The sequence below is a fragment of the Melospiza melodia genome, chromosome 1 (genome assembly GCF_035770615.1).
Source record: "Melospiza melodia melodia isolate bMelMel2 chromosome 1, bMelMel2.pri, whole genome shotgun sequence".
NCBI lineage: Eukaryota > Metazoa > Chordata > Aves > Passeriformes > Passerellidae > Melospiza > Melospiza melodia.
The window spans coordinates 131,847,314-131,868,405 of NC_086194.1; the positions used below are offsets into that span (position 1 = coordinate 131,847,314).

Consider the following 21,092-nt stretch of genomic DNA (forward strand, 5'->3'; position numbering starts at 1 on the left):
TCCTTCCTCCTTTCCCTCTCTGTTCCGCATCCCCCCTTTCTGCCTTCGTTGGGCGCTCCCGTTGCGATCGCGCCTCGCCATTGGCCAGAAAGCCCGGGAGAGCGCGCGCGCGCCGCTGGCTTTGGCGCGGAGTGTGGCGGTGTCTGTGGGGCTGTGCAGGTGGGTGGGGGCGGCCGGCGGGGGTCGCGGCTGCCGAGGGCAGCAAGGGGACGGGAACCTGAACCCGCCGGTCGGGGCTGGGCCGGTGGCGCAGCGCCCGCCGCGCTCATTCTTCTCTCCGACCCCCTGCCCCCAGGTAGGACCGCAGCTGGAGCCGCAGCAGCGCCATGTCGTCGCCAGCCTCCACTCCCAGCCGCCGACGGAGCAAGCGCGGCCGGGGCAGCAACCCCCCGACTCGTAAGTGCTGCGTTGGGACGGGGCCGGCGGGGTGGGCTCCCTTTCCCCGGGAGCGCTCTCCCATCCCCCGCCTCGGTCCGCCCGCCGGTCCCCGCGGCGGCCTGGCTGTTGTAACTCCGGGTCCCCCGTGTCTCTTGCAGCACAAGATGCTCGCTCTCCTCCTTCCCAGAAGCGGCGCACAGACGACTCCACCTCCACCGGGGACCTGCAGCCCATGCCCACGTCCCCGCCCGCCGACGCGCAGAGCCCCGGCGCCGCCGACGCGCTGTTCTCCAGCCCGCCGCAGTTCCGGCACTCCGGTACGCGGGGCTGGGCCGGCTCCGTGCCTGTGCGGGGCCCGGGGACCGCCTACACAGCGCTGGGCCAGATCCGGCTGGAAAACACTCGGCGAAAACATGAGCGTTATACTCCTTTGAATTTAGTGTAGTGGACTCTGCAGGAGTGCAGTCAGTGTCTGGGGTGCAGATCTCTATCGTAGCTTCCAGTTAGCATGGAAATACGTATCAGGGAATATACATTAGTTTTGAAATTTTATTTATAGAAAGAATAATAAAACTGCTAGCACAGAAGGAACTAGGTGCTTGCCATAGAAAGCCATTTCTTGCTTTTATATATAGGTTTGTTTTTAATTCCAGTAACTGTTAATTGTGTCACTAGCTCTACCACCCCCAAAATACTAAGGAAAGTGTTTCATCTACGATTCTGTATGTTTTCATGCTTGAATTCCAGGGTAGTTTTAAAATCAGTACTGATGTAAAGTTTTATTTGAACTTGGTATCTTTGAGAAGAGCTGTTAATACAAAGAAAAGTTCTAGAGAGACTGGCAACACCTTTGTTGTGTGTTTTGACAAAACACTGGGCTTGTCTGATGCTACTCATTTTATGACAGAGTTGAACGACCAATGAGACAAATGCAGAGGCTGAATTTTAGTCTGCTCTAGATGTAAAATGTCTCAATAATCATTACAACCCCTTCCTTTTGTAGCCATTCCTCTTGACTTTGACATCAGTTCACCTCTGACGTACGGCACACCCAGCTCCAGGGTGGAGGGTACCCCACGCAGCGGTGCCCGAGGAACTCCAGTCAGGCAGAGGCCGGATCTCGGCTCTGTCCGGAAAGCCAGACAAGTGGATCTACACTCGGATGGGGTAGGTGGATCTCTTACCTCTTGCATCTCACAACTTCTTTTTGAACATATAAATATCTGTATATGCTTAATTTGTTTCCATGCAGCTGGCTGAGGATACGGTAGCAACCGAGCAATCTCTTGGACAAAAGCTTGTTATTTGGGGAACAGATGTTAATGTGGCCTCGTGCAAAGAAAAATTCCAGGTGGGTTTTGTTTCTTCCTCTTTTTTAAATGGAAAGCTAGTTTGATTTAAACAAATATTAGTTGAATCTGGTACAAAGGAGGTGTTTGTACTGCTAAATTCTGCTAATTTTTCCTGTCTTTCTTCTGCCTCTGACATCAGAGATTTCTCCAGCGCTTTATTGATCCACTGGATAAAGAGGATGAAGACATTGGCCTGGATCTTAATGAGCCACGCTATATGCAACGACTTCAAGAGGTACTTATAATGCAGTAATTTGTTATTCAGATTTTCTTTTTTCAGTCTTGCGTGCCATTGAGCTAAAGATTTCCTAACTCCCTTGCAGATTAATGTGGTTGGGGAACCATTCCTGAATGTAAATTGTGACCATCTAAGATCATTTGATGAAAATCTCTACAGGCAACTGATCTGCTATCCTCAGGTGAAATACTGCACTTGTTTTCTGGCTTTCATGTGATTCATTCATATTTCTGGGTTTTAAAATTCTGGTTTAAAAGCAGGGCATACTCTGTGTGTCCGGTACTTTTTTTCATGAATATAAGATATCTTGTTTCATAGCAGATGATCATAGAAACAGTGAGTACCTCATGCATGTAAAGTTAGCTGGTGAACTGCAATGTCCAGAGTTGTGTGCTTCCAACCCTTGCAACACTCAAGTGAATGAATAAATAAATATGATACAAACAGCAGGTTTTGTGTTATGTAGGAAAATGTTTAGCTGCTGTAACTTTTAGTCATTACTGGGTGATCAGCACATAGAATGCTTTATGCATAATTACTTCATTATGTGATTTAACATGTAAGCTCTTTCTAATACAGGAAGTTATCCCAACATTTGACATGGCTGCCAATGAGATCTTTTTTGATCGTTACCCTGATTCAATACTAGAGCATCAAATTCAAGTAAGGCCATATAATGCACTGAAGACCAGGAATATGAGAAATCTAAACCCTGAAGGTAAATTTTTTGCTTACCATGTTAGAAAAGAATCTTAATCTTTCCATAAACTTAGTGAATACTAACATAAGACTATATAAAACTGTACTTGTGGTCCATCCAGACCAGTATCTTCCATTCATGTCTGTTTCAGGAGAACATGCTTTAAAGCCCAAATGAAAAATAATCTTATCCATAAAGGAAATATTCCTATAATCAACTACTTGTGTTCTTAGTTCTGGAAGTGCAAAGGATTCTTTCTTTTGTATTGTGCATTTATGATTCTTTTTGCTTGAACAACATAGTAGTAACCTGTCTGTCTACCTTCTTCCTAAAAACTGTTGTAAGGTGAAATTTTGAAGGTTACTTAAATTTTAAGAGTGTGAGGTCATGACATGAATCCCTGTATTTTTGTAGACATTGATCAACTCATCACCATCAGTGGCATGGTCATCAGAAGCTCCCAGTTAATTCCTGAGATGCAGGAAGCATTCTTTAGGTGCCAGGTTTGCGCTTTCACCACCAGAGTGGAAATTGACCGCGGCAGGATTGCTGAACCATCGGTGTGCAAGAACTGTAACACAACGCACAGCATGGCGCTGATCCACAACAGATCCATGTTCTCTGACAAACAGATGGTGCGTTGGCTTAGGTAGTGGCTAAAATGAAAGAATTGCTAGTTTTTGCTCCCCCACCCTCCTAAAATCATCAACAGCATGAGTTACGTTTGTCGAGATTGAATGCTTTGAAAAGAAAAAGTGTTTTGGAACATGGAAATGGGTGAAACTTAGTGAAACAGTCTACTTTGGAGAAGAAATGTATTAGGAGGATGAAATTAAGGATGTACATCTCTTAATGCTTCTGTATGGCAGCCCTTTTATATACAGTATGTCCCCTTCTGTCTAGACTAGGGGAACCTTGTTTGTAGCAGCATTTTATCCATGGCAGTAGCAATACCAGAATTCTAATTTTCATAATGAGATTTCTTGTAATCAGTAATCAGTTTTGTTGTTTTGGTGGGGATATTTTGTTCTTAAGCAATGTTCCTTATTTTAATTGATGCTAAAGACTGTGTTAATACAAAATCCTGTTGTATGCTCAGTGGAAAAGCTCTGCTTTTTTAAAACTGAAACTTAAATGGTGTTTTTGCTAGATCAAACTGCAGGAGTCTCCTGAAGATATGCCAGCTGGACAGACGCCACATACAGTGGCACTCTTTGCTCACAATGACCTTGTTGATAAAGTTCAGCCAGGTGACAGAGTTAATGTCACAGGTAAAATTTGGTTTTCTATTTTTAAATTTTGTTTTATTATTATATTATTTTTTTATTTTTTCATTCTAGTATTTCTATTTTTCTTTTTCATTGATCTTAACTGGACTCTTCCTTTGTAAAGCCACTTAGTTATCTTTGAAAAGTCACAATGACTGGCTAAATTTCTAGAAAAAAAAGCCAATGGCTCTCCCTACAGTGAGGAGGAGACCTGGGGAACTGCAGACCAGTCAGCTTCATCTTGAGCCCTGGGAAAGGTGATGGAACCAATAATCCTGGGACAGTGTTCTACACCCTCAGCAAACTTGCAGACAAAAACAAAACTGGAAGGAAGCAGTGCTTGATGGACCACGGCTGTGGTGCCAGCACTCTCCTGGGCTGTATTAGGAGTGTTCCCAGCAGGTTGAGGGAGTACTGGGTCCAGTTGTGGGGTCTCACAGGGCGAGGGAAACACGAACATACAGGAGTGAATTCAGCAAAGGGCTATGACGATAACAGAAGCCTTGGTCATGCATGGAAAGGGTGAGAAAGCTGTGACTGCTTAGCCTGGAGAATAGAAGGCTTGGGGGAATCTTAGCAGCATGTTTAGAAACACCTGGTTAGGTGTGGGTGAAGGGGTGGTCGTGTCAAGAAGACAAAGCCAATTTCTTCTTACTGATGCCCAGTGGCACACAGAGGGCACAAGCTGAAATACAGGCAATTCTGGTTAAAAATAAGAACTTTTTTACTGTTTGTGTGGTCGAGCCTCATCACAGGTTGACGGGCAAGGCTGTGTGGAGTCTTTGTCCTTAGAGATACTCAAAACCTGATAGGACACAGCCTTTGGCAAGCAGTGGGCTCCAGCTGACTCCACTTTGACTCCACGATTGGGCTAGACATCCCCAGGCTGTCTGACCTTGATTCCTTTATTCTGAAGCTGTAGCTGAAGAAGAGACTCTTAAATACAGTATCTTAAATAGTGTCTGCAATCAGGAGAGTGATAATGTAGAGTAAGTCTTGTGATACTGCAGCAACATATTATAAACTGCTTAGCTTAAAAACAACTGCTGTAAAAAAAACCCAAGCTGTTTGAAATTCAATAGAAAGCTGTCACTAAACTTGGCACTTAAAAAGAGGCGGAAAGGCTGACTGGAGTGGGAATTTCAAAGGCATCAAACCTTAGTTGTTTTTAAAAAACGCTTTTATTGTTGAGAACACTTTTGGTGCAAATGTAAAACATGTATGTCCATCTGCAAAAATGGGTCTGGGTGACTTAAATATGGCTTCTACATGACTTACAGTGAGAAATTAGGTGACAGAGTACTTAGGCTGTTCAGAAAAGCTTTACTTTTCCTGGGAACTTGTAAAATTTTTAGGGTTTGGAATAAGTGTGTTTCTCCATATCTAATGCTGTGATGGAAATTTGTATTTAGGCATTTACAGGGCAGTCCCCATCCGAGTTAATCCCCGTGTCAGCAGCGTGAAATCCGTGTACAGGACCCACATTGATGTCATACACTACCGTAAGACAGACTCCAAACGCCTGCACGGTGTTGATGAGGAAACTGAGCAAAAGAGGTTTACAGAGGAACGTGTGGAATTGCTCAAAGAGCTTTCTAAAAAAGCAGACATCTATGAGAGGCTTGCTTTAGCTCTGGCTCCAAGTATCTATGAGCATGAAGATATCAAAAAGGTGAAAAGTTCTTTATTTCTCTTGCAAGACGTGTACTTTTATGTGTTTGTATTTGTAGTTACTGTTTTTTGTTAATGTATCTTGAAACTTAAAAATGTAAAAAGCTGTTATCTTCAGCAGTCTTAAAATGTCATGGTCTTGTCAGGGTGGAGTTGGTTGTAAGTGTATCATAATTCTTTTCAAGCTATTAAGGAATGTTAATTACAGGAAGCTAATTGAAAATGTAGGAAGGCAGCAGAACTGGGAAAACTTAATTGCAGGATGTATCTTGGACATTTCTTGGAAATTCAGATTACTGATTATTAAAGGAAAGTAAGTACCTGTAACAGTAACTAACTGTGCTTGCTGAGAAGAGGCATCCACAAGGGAAGAGTGGCTTCAAAATGACATATGGTTGACTCTGAATTATGGAGTATCAAAACATTTACTTGGATGTATCCAAGAAGGGACTGTTCCAATGAAGTGTCAACTGAGGTACTAGAACATTGTGAAAACTGCAATCAGTAGGAGGTCTCAAGTTACTGCTAGACAACAAACACTCCTCTTCCAAGTATATTCCTTGGAGTTTTTTTTAATAGAGTTATACATTATTATTGTTCACAAGTTCCTGAAAGTATAATTCAAAACCATACAATGATTTATTTGTGAAATGGGAACACAGTAATGACAGTTCCTTTTGTTGTTACCTTCTCAACATGCTAATAAAGGCACATCAAGTCTAGGGGGTAGAGTTGAGGAAAACTAAGGACCCTTCATCAAAGGGATTCTTCAGGTTCCAACCAAAATCTGGTTACAGCAACATACAAAATTTCTGTCTTTAACGCTTGGAACCATGCAGATGCATTGAGTTGTGTTAATTTTAGCAGTGTTTGTTTTTTTGTATGTTTCAGCTGAACAGTTGTATTTGCTCTGTTACATCTATACAATTGATAATTTCATTTTTATAGGGTATTCTGCTTCAGCTATTTGGCGGATCAAGAAAGGATTTTACTCACACAGGAAGAGGGAATTTTCGTGCAGAGATCAACATTCTTCTCTGTGGTGATCCTGGTACTAGCAAATCCCAGCTGCTCCAGTATGTGTACAACCTGGTTCCTCGAGGCCAGTATACTTCTGGCAAAGGCTCAAGTGCAGTTGGTCTTACTGCATACGTGATGAAGGATCCAGAAACACGGCAGCTGGTTCTTCAGACAGGAGCTCTAGTACTCAGTGACAATGGCATTTGCTGCATTGATGAGTTTGATAAAATGAATGAAAGCACAAGGTCAGTTCTACATGAAGTAATGGAACAACAGACGCTCTCCATTGCAAAGGTAAATTAAACTGAAGTTATTCCTAGGGGATTTTGCTTTTGCTTTACTCAGAGGCTTTCACAATGCAGTTTTTGACCACAGAATCCACCTAATAACATTGGTGATCTCATGGAATTGGAGGGAGGTTTTGGTGGCACAGCTGCAGCTGGTTTCAGAAATGTTTTTCCTTTTGACAGGCTGGAATTATTTGCCAATTGAATGCTCGTACATCTATCCTAGCAGCAGCTAATCCTATAGAATCACAGTGGAACCCAAAAAAGACGACTATTGAAAACATTCAGCTTCCTCATACGCTGCTGTCAAGGTACTGAACTGCACTGCATGTATAATTTTTAGGGAATGTTACACTTCCTCTTCTGAAAATCATTACATAGAATATAACAGGACTACTGTGCTGTTCACAACCTAATGGAAAACTTTTACAGCACATACTTTATATGCCATCCTTACAATATCTATGTGAGCACAGGAGTGCCTTTTAGTATTTACATGTTGACCTTGAAGAGCAGGTGTGATAAGATCTGTAGGATCTGTTATTTAATTCCATGTTGTTTCATAATCATCTCCTAGAAAAGAACTGCTCTGAAACTTAAGAGTATTGATAACTTTAACAAAAATTCAGGATGCTTTTCTTAGTGCCATAAAGATTTCGAAGTGAAACTCTGATGATCAGGAACTTGGCAGCAGAGGTGGTAGAGTCCTAAGATCTGTGCCTGCTTCTTGCTGTTTTGTAAAATTCATCTGAGGAGGTAGCAGTGCTGGTCAGTCATTTGGGCAATAGTTGTTAGAGCCACATTTAGTGCTTGCTGACAGGAAATTAAACTACATGCTGGAGTTGCATCTTTTTAAGAATTTCCACAGTAACTGGAAATTTGAAGTACACTCATGCTATACTGGATATCCTGAGAACACTTATGGCTTCAATTTCAATTAAGAACTGCTAGGCTTGAGCAGCATCTCAATTCCACAATTTATTGGATTTAACCCTAGAAAAAGAAATTATTGGCTGGCTAAAAATGCATTATCCGTGTCTGCTTATAGTTGAGACTAATTGAATATATTGTTTGTAAAATTATAAACCATTTTATTCAGGATTAAACTGCAAGTGCTTTTTGAATTGTAATTTTATTTAGTTGCATTTTTTTGCAGTTGTATTTTCAGGGCAGTATCTTTAGCAGCAAGTTCCATGCATTTGTGATGTGTGTGGGATTTTTTGTTTGTGGCAGTTGCAACTTTCTTTTTGGGGGGTGTGGGGTGTGGATTTTTTAAGGAAACAAAATATGTCAGCCTTGAACACGGACTCTGAATTTTGCAGAATGTACTCTGCTTTCAAAATTTCAAGTCTATAGGGTGTAAGCAAATTCATTGTGTTGTTCTGTACCGTGAGAATTCTAGAAAAGTTTTTTTTCTGCTGTGAGAAAGCAATTTCTACTGAGAGTAGGAATTAAGTCTGGTAACTCTTACCTGTACTTAGTATGTCAAATCTTTGTAACCCAAGTACTTAAATGACAAGGAAGTATACACACTAATACTGGATGTTATCCCATTCAGATTTGACTTGATCTTTTTGATGTTGGATCCCCGTGATGAAGCTTATGACAGACGCCTTGCTCGCCATTTGGTTTCACTGTACTACCAAACTGAAGAAAAGATGGAGGAGGAATACATGGATATGGCAGTATTGAGGGATTACATTGCATATGCTCGCAGCTATGTAAATCCCAGATTAGGTGAAGAAGCAGGCCAAGCCCTTATTGAGGTAAAGGAATTGCTGCTTAGAATGATCAGAGTGTTTACTGACTTGTCAGAAGTGGTGAGATTCCCTTGTACACACTCTATCTACATAACAACCTTCTGTAAGATCCTTTTAAAAAAAGGTCTTTAATGGAGAGAGGAATCAGATGAGTCATTCTGCATTCTAATGTTTAGCTTTCAGATATGTTGGTTGGGTTCCATCACCTAAAACACATTAAAGTCTACAAAAGCAAAATGTGTCATCACAGACACGAGTACTGCTATATAATGATGTCTCTGTCGAGTCACGACACAAAGCAGAGACCACAAGCAGTCTCAGATGGCAACTCTTTATTATTGAACATGGCTGACCTTTTATACACTTAACAGTTGTTAATGCTTCTTCTACCCTAAGTATTGGCCACAATAAATCAACATAACACTATTGGTGAAAAGTTACAGTGACTTCAACTAACTTTCTAAACATACTTCATCCAGCTGCAAAGTTCTCTTCTTATCTTTCTTCACTTCCTCACTTCTCTTGGTCTCCTTGGTGACAGCCTTGGAGAGAGCTCCTTATCAGCTTCTTCTTGCTTCTCAACTTCTTCTCGCTCCTTTAGCTAACATGCCTCCTGTTAGCCCCTTCCACATAACACTAATCCAGAATTCTAAAGTGATTCAAAACATGATTAATTACCATGGTTTAATTGTTTTATAATGGAAAAGAAATTATTTGATGTGGTTATTCATCACTGCAGATGAACTGTGGAGGTGTGTGAGCAGAAATAGAGTATTTGGAAAGGCTTGCCAGAATTGCTCACATTCTGAAGTAAGAGGTGGGGGATGCAGGGGAGCGAAGAGGAATTAAGAGGCAGTGGACGATGTAACCTGTGTCCCTCGCAGGCGTACGTGGACATGAGGAAGATCGGCAGCGGCAGGGGAATGGTGTCGGCGTACCCGCGGCAGCTGGAGTCCCTGATCCGGCTGGCCGAGGCGCACGCCAAGGTGCGCTTCTCCGACAAGGTGGAGACTGTCGACGTGGAGGAAGCGAAACGCCTCCACCGGGAAGCGCTGAAGCAATCTGCTACGGACCCAAAGACCGGCATTGTGGACATATCCATTCTCACCACAGGTTTGTGCTTCCGTAGCGTTAAAGCAGGGACGCTGTTGGGATTTTTGTGGTTTTTGAAATGTAACTTAACCTCTCCTCCTTAGCTGATTGCTAAAAGGTGTTTTGTTTGCTTTTCCCAGGAATGAGCGCAACAGCTCGTAAGCGGAAAGAGGAATTGGCTCAAGCCTTAAGGAAGCTCATCCAATCCAAGGGTAAAGCACCATCTTTGAAGTACCAGCAGCTTTTGGATGATCTCCGAGCACAGTCTGATATAGTAAGTTTCCTGCTTTGTTTTTACATTTCCATTAATGTTTAAAAGCATTTTTTTCCAAATGAACATTCTCGTTCTCAAATCACATTAGAAATAATATAATTCTCAAATTATGGAAGGAAATGGAAACACAAATTATTTGTTAGTATGACTAAAAAGCCAGTTCATTTGCAGACAAATGAGTTGAATTTGCTGTACCTTAGTTTATTCTGGCTTCTGGAATTAGCAAACTCAGCTTTAGGGTTCCGGGCCAGGCTTCAATTCTCACATAGAATGAAAACTTCAAATAAAAATATTAGCAAGTTTATAGAAAGTATAGCATTTTTACTATGTTTGAAGTATTTTCCCCATCTTAGTTTGATCTGTTCCTTTTCTTTAAGGCTGTCACAAAGGAAATGTTTGAAGAAGCACTTCGTGCCTTGGCTGATGAAGACTTCCTGACTGTGACTGGAAAGACAGTGAGGCTGCTGTGAGTTACCCTGTGCTTGAGAGCCTGCTGTCACGACTTGTACTTCACCTTACTCAAGATAGTGTCAGCCTGCAAGGTCTTTGAGATTTGGGACTATCATAGCCTTTCCCTGCCAGCCAAGTGCCATGGCTCCTCTTTGCCTTACTGTATTGCCACTGCAGGATTTTCACAGCTTGGGCTATCATTTGCTAGGACAAGGGAGGGTAGTCATGATTAAGTGGCATCACTGTCATTATCACTGTCAAGATTTTCTGGAAATTCTCATGTCAACAATACTATTTACATTTTAGCTAAATGTAATCAATAATATGGCAAGGGCTTTGTGTTTTTATGATGTTTTTTAGAGCACAGTAACAATACTGCCTGTATTTCCATTTGAATTGTAAAAACTCAAATGACTTTTTAGTAATTGCAATTTTTACTGTTAGTATTGCAGTAAGCTGAAATAAAATTATTTGACTTAAAAAGGACTCTTGTGTTCATTTCAAGTACAAGTCAGCATATCCTGTGCTGATTTTCCATCTGGAATTCTGCAATTTTTTGGAAGTTCTTTCTGAGAGCATGAAAGGCGCTCTGCTTTTTGGGGATTTTTTTGTTTGAGCTGAGTGTACTGTGGAAGTATCCCCAAGGTAAAAAAGATAGATTCTACTTGAAATGACATTTCTTTACTTCAATTTTAAGTATGAGTGGTTTCTTTACTTCAGTTTTAGATCTGACTAATTAAGACTATCCATCTTTGGTGTAATGACATATAATCAGTCCTGAAAGAAGAAGGTCTTGTAGCTTGTTTACAATAATATTCCCAAGAGCATGGTATGGGTGGTTTTTTAATAGAAAAATATGAGGCTATGTCAACCTTCCTCAGCTGTACAAAGCAGCATGATTGCTTTATGTCTTCTTTTTTATTTAAGTGCAATGAGCAGGTTAGAATCCTTGCATAACTGTTTCAGCCAAACTTGAAGTTGGATGTTGCTGAAAAATATTCCAAACTGTACTCTGCCTTCACTTCATGAAGAGGGAAAAAGAATAATCCATCTGTTTACTTACTTGAAGTGATCTTGGATTATACTGTGTTCATCCCAAAAGAATGATAGGTCTTTCTCCAATCATTAGACATTCCTGAGACAAATGTCTACATTGTCCACACTGCTTACAGTTGATGAAATAAAAAACTACCTATCAAAGATCACCATCAGAAATAGATTTTTATTAAGCGGGTTTACCACAGCATGCTATGGGGAGAAGAACCCAGCGGCAACACATTGTGAACTGAGAAAAACTTCTGAAAATAAGTGCCTACACAGCAGCCATAAGGTTGCCCTAGACTTCTCAGAACAATGGGATTTAGTGTGACCATTCTAGGCATCTTCTATCTACTGATCATACTGAAAGTAGCCACATTTGGGTATGCTATGAATTTTCAGGTAGGCCTCAGCATTTGAAGTTTTTTACTCCAGAGACACACAAAGAAATGTGTAGAAAGCGAAGGGAGACAACCCATCCTTTGATCTGCATCGAACTCCGATTTATTGATCAGGCACTTTTTATAACAGTGTTAATTAAGCTCATACATATTGCAAAACCCAAGCTCATCATAGGCTACAGATAAAACATTGATCCCTCCTTTTGTTTTCAATACCTGTGGTTTGTTATTGAAACCAAGATTTGTGTTCTCACCCTGATATGAATGGTTCTCAAAACCTCCATGTCTGTTCCCAAAACAGCCAAGGACAGGATATTTACTTGTTAGTAAAAAACAACCTGAGAACTTCTGCTGTTTACATAAACGTGCCTGAGAACTTTTGTTGTTTACAGAAACAGGCTTTGAGAATTTGCTCCTCACAGCTGCCTTTTACTTTTCCATCAGCTGTATATGATTATGGCATGTCTGAACAAAACTCTATAAGCCATTTCTGAGCAAAATTCTCCAACAGAAATGGAATAATAAATTTTGCTAATTGCACACACATTTTCTTCTTCATCCATGAACAGACTGAAGATGTGAGGAAATTAGGCCTTTTTGCATGCTGTGAGGTGCTCAGTTAACATTCAAGACAAATGTAGTGTAACTGGTGACTGAGATCTAAAAAGCCGCACTTGCTGTGCAGCTCTTGGAAGGGTCAGGGGAAAGTGCAGCATAGTGAAACACAGAGTGTCTGGAGAAAGACCAGAAGAAATTAATAAGAAGTTGGGGGAAGTCAGTGAATCAGATGGTCAGTGTTATCTCTGAAGCTCTAACACAAGTGTGCTTTCAGGTATGGGAGAGGGATCAGCCTCTTGAAGGCATCTCTGCAAAATGGAGAGAAGTCTGAGAAGCTCAATTACAGCCTCCACACAGGCCATAGCTAAAATGCATGGATGCTGTAGTGTGCTTTCCAGGACACAGACTTGGGAGGAATGCGGTGACACCTTTTAGCTGTAAACTTGACTGATGCAGCTCATACTACAGCTTCATAAAGATCATTCAAGAAAGAAGATCCCACAAATCTGGGGAGGGATCACAACAGACAGCTGGGGAAGAACGAGCATTCCGAAACTATTTCTGCTGTGGGATCAAGATACATTGATTCAGGTCTCTAACCACTGTTCATCCATTGTGGGCTGCTTTTGGGTACTGTACAGTTAATTTTCTTTACAGTGGCTGTTGTGGGGATGTATTTTAAATTTGTGCTGAACACAGCATTGATAATAAAGAGATGCATTTGTTATTGCTGAGCAGGGCTTGTACAGAGCCAAGGCCTTTTCTGCTTCTCATATTTCCATGCTGGCATGGGAGGTAGAGGGGAGACAGCCAGGAGAGGTGACTCCAACTGACCAAAGGCATATTCCAGACCATACAACAACATGCCCAGTATATAACATGGGGGGAAGGAGGAGAAAAGGGGGTGACATTTGAAGCGATATCATTTGCCTTCCCAAGTAACCATTATGTGATGGGGCCCTGCTCTCCTGGGGATAGCTGGACACCTGCCTGCCCATGGGAAGCAGTGAGTTAATTCCTTGTTCTGCTATGTGTGCATGGCTTTTGCCTTCCCTGTTAAACTGCCTTTATTTCAACCACTGAGCTCTCCAGCTTTTGCACTTGTAATTGTCTCCCTGCTGGTGGGGGAGTGAGTGAGCAACTGTGTAGAGCTTGTTGACTGGCTGGGGTTAAACCACGACATGTTGTTTTTCATTTGGCATGGAAAATGTACTGCAGAATCCTCTTCCTGCTTAATTTAACTTACACTGTCCAGGAAGTCAACTGTTACAACAGATGATTGACCTATACAGTTATATAAGCCTGATTTAGGTAGTAAGGACAGAGGAAGAAAAGGAGGAAGGAAAAAAAAGTCAGTTTTACTCCAATGAAAACAAAACGAACATTTTACAGAAATAGTTACAGATTTTGTTTGGTAGTGTGGATGAACTCCTGTCTGGCAAAACACTGGAGAATGCGGGCATCGATCCCGCTACCTCTCGCATGCTAAGCGAGCGCTCTACCATTTGAGCTAATTCCCCCCCTTGAGGCTACTGCTGGGATCACAGAACTCTGATCTGCTACAAGCGGCTAAAACCACAGATCTACACAGAGCATAAGGTTTTCTCTCTTGCTCTGGCCCCTCTGCTCACAAAAAAGAACACGTTCAACTTCCATTCCAAAATCATACATTTGTAGTACTTCATTTAGCATTTCCAAATCAAGCAGCAAGAAATAAGGCAAACTGGAACAGACATGTTTTCCAGCTGTGTGCATGTAATAATAAAAAATATCTCGTTTGTTTCTTCCCGTACACGAAAGAAAGTGCATGGTGGCATTTCGCTTTGTTGTTGTACGCGTCAGGCCTTATTTCAGCAGTGCTCCCACGAGGAGCAAAAAATAAAGAGTGGAGAATGCGGGCATCGATCCCGCTACCTCTCGCATGCTAAGCGAGCGCTCTTCCATTTGAGCTAATTCCCCCCACGGCACGCTTCGACATCCTGTCGCTTTAGACTTCAATAGCTACAAATGCAACCTGCGTTTTCTGCCTTCATTCTGCTTTTTCACCGCGGGGAGTAACCCCAGGGCAACCGTTCTGAACATTTAAATACCGCTCGACCTGCAGCCGCCCCTGATTTTGCCCGAGATGACAAAAATACTGTCGTGGTAAGGCGGAGTAATGTGATAAAGCATTTCACCCTAACGTGCACGACAAACCCTTGCCCTGCAGCCTTTCAGCGCCACCTGCCACACGCTGGATTTGTCCTCCTACACTCACAGAAACCACATCACAGAAAACACAGTGGAGCAGCTGGAGGATAATACAAAACCTGCATTTGCCTTGATTACCCCTCAGGAGACCGTCTAGAAAGCAAAACTCAAGCATGGTTAAGTTCACTTACATCAGTTGCCATTAGTATTGACAAGGAGATGTGTTGAAGCGATCTGTGTTAAATGAAAGTAAGTGGGCACAAAGCCTTCAAAACTGAAACACCCTAATTTTTTTTTTTTAATGGAACCTAAGGAGGTTGGGCTATTTTTCAGACATAGGTGAGGAAGTTCTCCCAACCACGTTAAAAAATTAGGACATTTTACTTGCCATTGTGAAAAATGCATATTTTACGATTGGCTTTTCGCAAATATTAAAATGAATATTATATGGCTTGTGTTAGAAAGTTATGCTGCATTAATTTTATTAAGTAGTGTGTTAAATATAGTTTTATGTTATAAACAAAATGTTAAAATAGAAACTATGCTATGTAGGATAGTTTTTAAAAGAAAAGACTCGCACTGAGATAGCAGTCACAGGACACTTAAATCTTTCAGAGAAAAAGAATTTATTGCTCTCTTATCAGAAGAAATGAACTTCTTCCTGCATCGCTCAGCCATGAAGACGCCGTCAGGATTAAGAGGAAGAAGTTGACGATGACCAGACACAATCCAGTATTTGAATGGAATTTATGCATCGTGTATGAGATGTATGAATATGCAAGAAGCTACTGGGTTTTTTTAAGGATTAATGCTCTGTTAATGTGTGTCCTTTTTCGGGCTTATGTTGCCCAGAAAAAGATACCTGGACGTCCGTAACTCTTTGTTTCTATTGTCTCACATTGTCCTAATCCAAATTGTCCAAATTATTATTACTATAATTATATTAGTATTTTTATAACCGTTTTATTACTAGTAAACTTTTAAAATTCTAAAAATAAGTCATTGACGTTTTTCACACCATCTTACATGAAAACCAGCACTCACAACAAATTCATGATCACAAAACAATGTTGTGAGTTACATAAAATATATGTTTTATTAATTGAAAATAGTGCAGAGATCTTTCCTCACTTGGGCATTAAATGAACTTTTTTTTGTTTCTAAAAAACATTCTAAATCGTTCTGTTACTAAAAATGTTCTAAAACATTTTCTTGTGAGCTGGATGGGTGAAGCTTTAGCCCTTTTCAGTGGCAGCAGTGTGAGACATGGTGATGAAAAACAGGGAGAGGTCATCTGTCTTCTTCATAATGACTCTGCACAGGCTCGATAAAGAAAACTGTTCACAGAGCTGAAACACGATATGGGAGAGATCCTGGCCACAGGCTGCAGGGGGCCATCAGTAAGCCTAAGATATATACCTGTGAGAAGGACTGAAACTGCTTTTGCATATTTGCATATTTCCCCCATTAAGTCTGCTCAAGTGAGGTAGAAAAAATAATCTCCAATACAACGCAAGAAGTGTTAAGGATAAATTTAAAATTTTATTGTGCAGAGACTGAAGTTAAGCAGGAGAATATTTGAATTTTAAGAGAATGTTTATAGCAACACTGTAGTTGTAGTTCCACATCTCAACCTGTAACTGGACTGTAACAGATTTGGAGTACTACCTCACCTAGGACAAGTCATAACTTGCTGATGCACAATTTTGAAATTTATTTTGTTTTGACTGGTTGCTGCCATCCAGTGGATTAAATCCTTCAGAAGAAACCAGCAGTTCATGTATTGTTGAATTACTGCACACACTTTAGTTTACTAGCAGGACTTAGTCCTCTGCATTTAAACAGTGCATACCAGCATATCCACTCTCTCTGTAAACTATATTTTCATTCTTGAAATCCAGAAAGCATTCTTCGATTTAATAGCCTGTGAATAGAGATTTAGCCATGTGCTTCCTACTGCAAAGTCAGTTAGTATGACTACTATGAATTTTAGTATTTAAGAAGTGTGCCTAGTAACCCCATATATTTAAGATGCAATACTATTTGGGCAGGTTTATCAAAGTCTGTAAATAAAGGTGGACATAGAAATAATTTCTAGAACATAACACAAGAATATATGAATGAATTTTTCCTCTCCAAAAACTAAACATGAACTTTTAAACCACTGTAATTATCATTTATGTATGTTTAATGAGAAAACAAAGTCGGAAAAAGAACAAAAGACTTGAAAAAAAGGAGAAGAAAAATCTCACTGCGCTTGAGTGACTTCTAAAATCAATCTTTCTAAATTTACAAGGCTTTTTAGATTCGTAAGAGACTTAAAAACATGAGATCTCTCTCCTCGAATAAACACTAGAGAATGCACTGCTCAGGAAAACGAGTTGTTTCATCCAAGGAACACAGCAGAGAACGTTCCTCACACGCCAAGTTGCAGCCCGGCTTTTCAGCCACGGGGTTTTGCACGTAAATGCAGAGGTGACAGCGCTGCTCGGCAGGGCGGCTCGGCACAGCAGGGCCCGGGGACCGAGCCCGAGTGCCGCCGGTCAGACCCCCCGTGCCAGGGGGAATTAGCTCAAATGGTAGAGCGCTCGCTTAGCATGCGAGAGGTAGCGGGATCGATGCCCGCATTCTCCAGGCTTTTGATGGGCTGCGGCACCACGGTGGGAAAAGATTTTCTTCCATCAACTGTCCCGGGTTTGTGGTAGAAAATCCTCAGCGGGAAATACAGACCACCTCATGCGGCAAATAAAAGGGGAGAAGAAATGGTAATTGTATAGATTGCACCTATGCACTCTCTGAGGGACAATTTCTTCACGAACCCATCTAAACTGACGCTGTTAAGTCTGTGATACAGGAAAAACAAATAGCTGCTTCCGTCCCTTACCACTGCACCGAATGTGAGCATTTATGATTACTTTTTAATGATACGAAAAGTCACTGGAATTGTCTCTGCGAAGATGTAAAATTTTGCAGCTGTCTATATGTGTCTATATATATATCTAAATCATCAGCTCACCACAGAATTAGTGTCTCTCCAGCTACCTTGCACCTGCTGTGGGATGGGCAGGGCACTCTTGTTCCTAACGTGAGTTTCAAGCGATATTCGGTCTCCCACGGTGTCATTTAGTGCCCTTCTCTAGCCGTGAGAAGATAATTTGTACTTAAAAAAAAAAAATAAAGCTCAGCTCAGATCAATGTTAAAAACTTAAATAGTTCATACTATGCAAACGCGTCTCCAAATGGATTAATTTTAATTCTTACGAAACTGCGCCAGGAAAACGCATCTGAATTCAAAGCAGCGGCGCAGCAAAAGCCTGGAGAATGCGGGCATCGATCCCGCTACCTCTCGCATGCTAAGCGAGCGCTCTACCATTTGAGCTAATTCCCCCCACGGGCTCCTTGCCCCCTTTGCCGGCCATTGCTCCCTGCGCTGCGCTCGGTGCCACGGCACACCGCGCTGAACCGCGGCCCGCCGCCTCCAAGGCAAACAGAACTTCCTCCCCCACACCCCGGGAGCGGGGCACTCCGAGCCCTCCTCATTCCCGCTGGAAGTCACGGGCAGGCAGTAACAGCGCTCAGCCCCACAGCGAAACGCAGAAACAATTAGATCTTGCTGCAAGCGCACTGCTTCCGACAGCCGCAGTGGGAATTTTGCCTAATATGATATCTGGACTCCCTGAAGCAACAGCAGGCGCTTTGTTCAGCGGAGCTGCATCTGGAGAACATCCGGGCTTGTGTTTCCAGGCAATTGCAGACTTATGTTCACACCAAACAATTATTACTGCTTAAGAGAAATCTGGATATATTTAAATACTGTATTTTTTCTAAAACAGATTTTTCCTATCTGTAATCCCCAGGTGGAAGACAATCAGCTAAATTACTTTATCCTTCTCTATATTTTACAATATAAAATATATATGACGGAATAGGTAGAGTTCTTCCAGTTCTTTCTCTTGTGGCAATAGAGGCTGGGTTAATGTTATAGAAAGGAGGTAGAAAAAAAAAAGGCACTTATGGAACAACGAAGAAAGCATCAAATGGAACACCAGGAAACAAAGTAGTAGTTCACATTATTTACCTACATCTCTCAGGCATTTTTAAGTTGTGATGCCATCATCAGATAGACAAGCACACTCACACAGATACGTAAAAAAATCAAAAATGCACAACTAAAGTGTTAAAAATTACAATTTTTCACTATAATGAAACAGCAGTGAAAATTCTGTTTAGTGGTTTCACAAACAGCAAGAGAGAGTTGTGAATTTTTATTACACTTCCAATATTAAATAATCTGCTTTTCTGGAAAAAAAGGAGTATCTAAAATGAATTTTATTCAGTAACTACATAAACAGCTCCTGATTTCCCCAGGATGCTTGAAGACACATGAATCACACTGACATATAAAGATCTTTCAAATCTCTCCTTATCAATGACTTAGTGATTTCAGAAAACAAAATAAAAAAAATTTCAATCTTTGGTCTAGCCCTAAAGCTATATACCAGAAGTCCCACAGCCATTCTTCCATTAACAAAATTTCAGTGTCTTGCCACCTCCTCCACTCTAATTGAAACAGCTGGCTTTGCCAAAAAAAAAAAAAAGGTTTTCCCTCTCCTATTTAATCAATGTGGAAAGAAGCATCTGAAATTATTTTGCAGGAAGTCATTAAGTTTTTACTGCTGGAATTACACTGCAGATACCACTGACATTTAAGCAACTGGCTGACTGAAACCCCCACAGATCAGTGTGCCTGGCAAAGTCAGGAAGCTTGCTGCTCCTTCTATTCTGGGATGTTTCACATTTTCCTTAGTATTCCCTCTGAACAAAAACCATTTAAGCCTTAAAATGACCTATGCTATAAAACAAACAAGCCAGCAAACAGAACCTTTCTAGTTGTGTCTGTATCAGGCCCAGGTAAGACCAGGGTTTAATCAAACCAGATTTTGAGAGGTACAGCACATCCACTTGGTTTTATTAAGGGAATCCCCAAGCAGGCTTACAACTGCACACAAAGTGAAACTTACAATTTGTGACTAGGCACTGTGTCTTAAGGCTTTAGCACAGCAGGTAGGGTAAAATTTACCTAAAATCAAGCAAAACTCAGAATGACCTATAAATCAAGCAGTGGCAAAGTGAGTAAGGACAGCTATAGTATATTCAGTTCATTCTGTTAAACAGCCTAAACTTCATGTTGATAGAGATAGCATTAAAATGAAACAAGTATATGTCTCCAGTTCTGTATCCAGTATTTATCCCGTATGTAAAGCATGGGAAGAAAAGCTGTATTTAAAGCATTGAAGGAAACGTGCTTCAGACCTTAGAGATAATTTTACTGAAAAGCAGTATCAAAATACGGAATTGAACAGCAAAATTCACACCATTCTCTGAGGGAAAACACCCATGAACAAAAACCTCAAACTCCAACAGATAGCACCCCACCAAATGCACTGTAAGTCACATAAAAAGCAAAACAGCAGACATGCCATGAGTCAGAAGAAACCTCCCAGAATCCCTACTGCTGTTTTTAATGGCCACAATGAGAATAAAACTTGATTTGCTGATGAAAATGTTATTGCTTGTTCATAAAATTTTGTCTCCATTTTACCATTATTCATTGATTCATACCCAAAGCACAGGACATAAACATGCTAAAGAAATTCCAAAACATAAGAACCAACCAAAAAGAAAAAACAAACAAACAAACTCAAAATATAATAAACACTAGAAAGATTTGCTACTTTTAATAGTATTTCCATGTTTGAGGAAAATCAGTATAGTCCATCTGGGAGGTCAGGCACCAGTACAAAATTCTGTAATATTGGTCAAAGAATCAGCCTAGCCAGGCATCCTAACTACCTTCAGTTACGATTAGCAGCCACAGCAGAAACTTGTGAAAGCCAAAATAATTAATATTCAATATACTGCTTTTGTAAGAAGTATGACACCAAAATGGTTTTTGTATCTATTTATCATATTAGCATTTAGGTTAACACTTGCTCTCTGTGCACTAATAAGAAGATGGTGATCTCAGAGCACAGCTCTGAGCAAGATCATTTTATGCTGCTCACAGTCATCTCCCTGGGGACCAATACAAAAATCACCCTCATTATTTCAACCTGTAAAATCTCTAACTTTATCAGGGACTTGAAATACCAAGAAAACATATAAGTTACCATCCTCTCTCTCTAAAAGGATCTATGGATTTTAGGTTTCCACCAAGGTTATCATATGAAGTCCAGATTAGCAAAGATTTCATTCTATTTCCAGATGGGGAAACAGGAAGTCATACATTAACATGATTATGCATATTTTCCCTAGGAAAATAGCTAGACTCACATTACAACTTACTCCCAATTTTTCTGGAAGACCTTGTATCCCTACTAACCTAATGAGTGTTTAAAAAAATTTCAACATCATG

General features: G+C 40.9%; 1 protein-coding gene and 4 non-coding genes across 5 annotated transcripts; 2 read left to right on the top strand and 3 right to left on the bottom strand.

The window, feature by feature from the left end:
• Positions 1-94: 94 nt before the first annotated feature.
• Positions 95-10,973, top strand: MCM4 (minichromosome maintenance complex component 4). The gene is made up of 17 exons (XM_063168511.1): positions 95-159; positions 296-396; positions 537-695; positions 1,382-1,545; positions 1,631-1,729; positions 1,870-1,965; positions 2,054-2,149; positions 2,548-2,686; positions 3,083-3,303; positions 3,819-3,939; positions 5,349-5,608; positions 6,556-6,921; positions 7,098-7,225; positions 8,473-8,680; positions 9,559-9,787; positions 9,907-10,040; positions 10,418-10,973. Exons 2-17 carry the CDS (start codon positions 327-329, stop codon positions 10,508-10,510), a joined length of 2,583 nt encoding a protein of 860 aa, XP_063024581.1. The 5' UTR covers positions 95-159; positions 296-326; the 3' UTR covers positions 10,511-10,973.
• Positions 10,974-13,934: 2,961 nt separating this feature from the next.
• On the bottom strand, positions 13,935-14,007 carry TRNAA-AGC (transfer RNA alanine (anticodon AGC)). Its single transcript has one exon. It is a non-coding gene; the product is annotated as a tRNA-Ala (tRNA).
• A 366-nt stretch (positions 14,008-14,373) lies between these two features.
• Positions 14,374-14,446, bottom strand: TRNAA-AGC (transfer RNA alanine (anticodon AGC)). Its single transcript has one exon. It is a non-coding gene; the product is annotated as a tRNA-Ala (tRNA).
• A 2,792-nt stretch (positions 14,447-17,238) lies between these two features.
• TRNAA-AGC (transfer RNA alanine (anticodon AGC)) lies at positions 17,239-17,311 on the top strand. Its single transcript has one exon. It is a non-coding gene; the product is annotated as a tRNA-Ala (tRNA).
• A 681-nt stretch (positions 17,312-17,992) lies between these two features.
• On the bottom strand, positions 17,993-18,065 carry TRNAA-AGC (transfer RNA alanine (anticodon AGC)). The gene has a single exon. It is a non-coding gene; the product is annotated as a tRNA-Ala (tRNA).
• Positions 18,066-21,092: the final 3,027 nt, after the last annotated feature.

Bases quoted from the DNA above. Each gene is read 5' to 3' on its own strand.
- MCM4 (XM_063168511.1), top strand. From the start codon at position 327: ATGTCGTCGCCAGCCTCCACTCCCAGCCGCCGACGGAGCAAGCGCGGC. The intron at 696-1,381 runs GTACGCGGGGCT...TTCCTTTTGTAG, and splicing joins GCCGCAGTTCCGGCACTCCG to CCATTCCTCTTGACTTTGAC. The intron at 3,940-5,348 runs GTAAAATTTGGT...ATTTGTATTTAG, and splicing joins TGACAGAGTTAATGTCACAG to GCATTTACAGGGCAGTCCCC.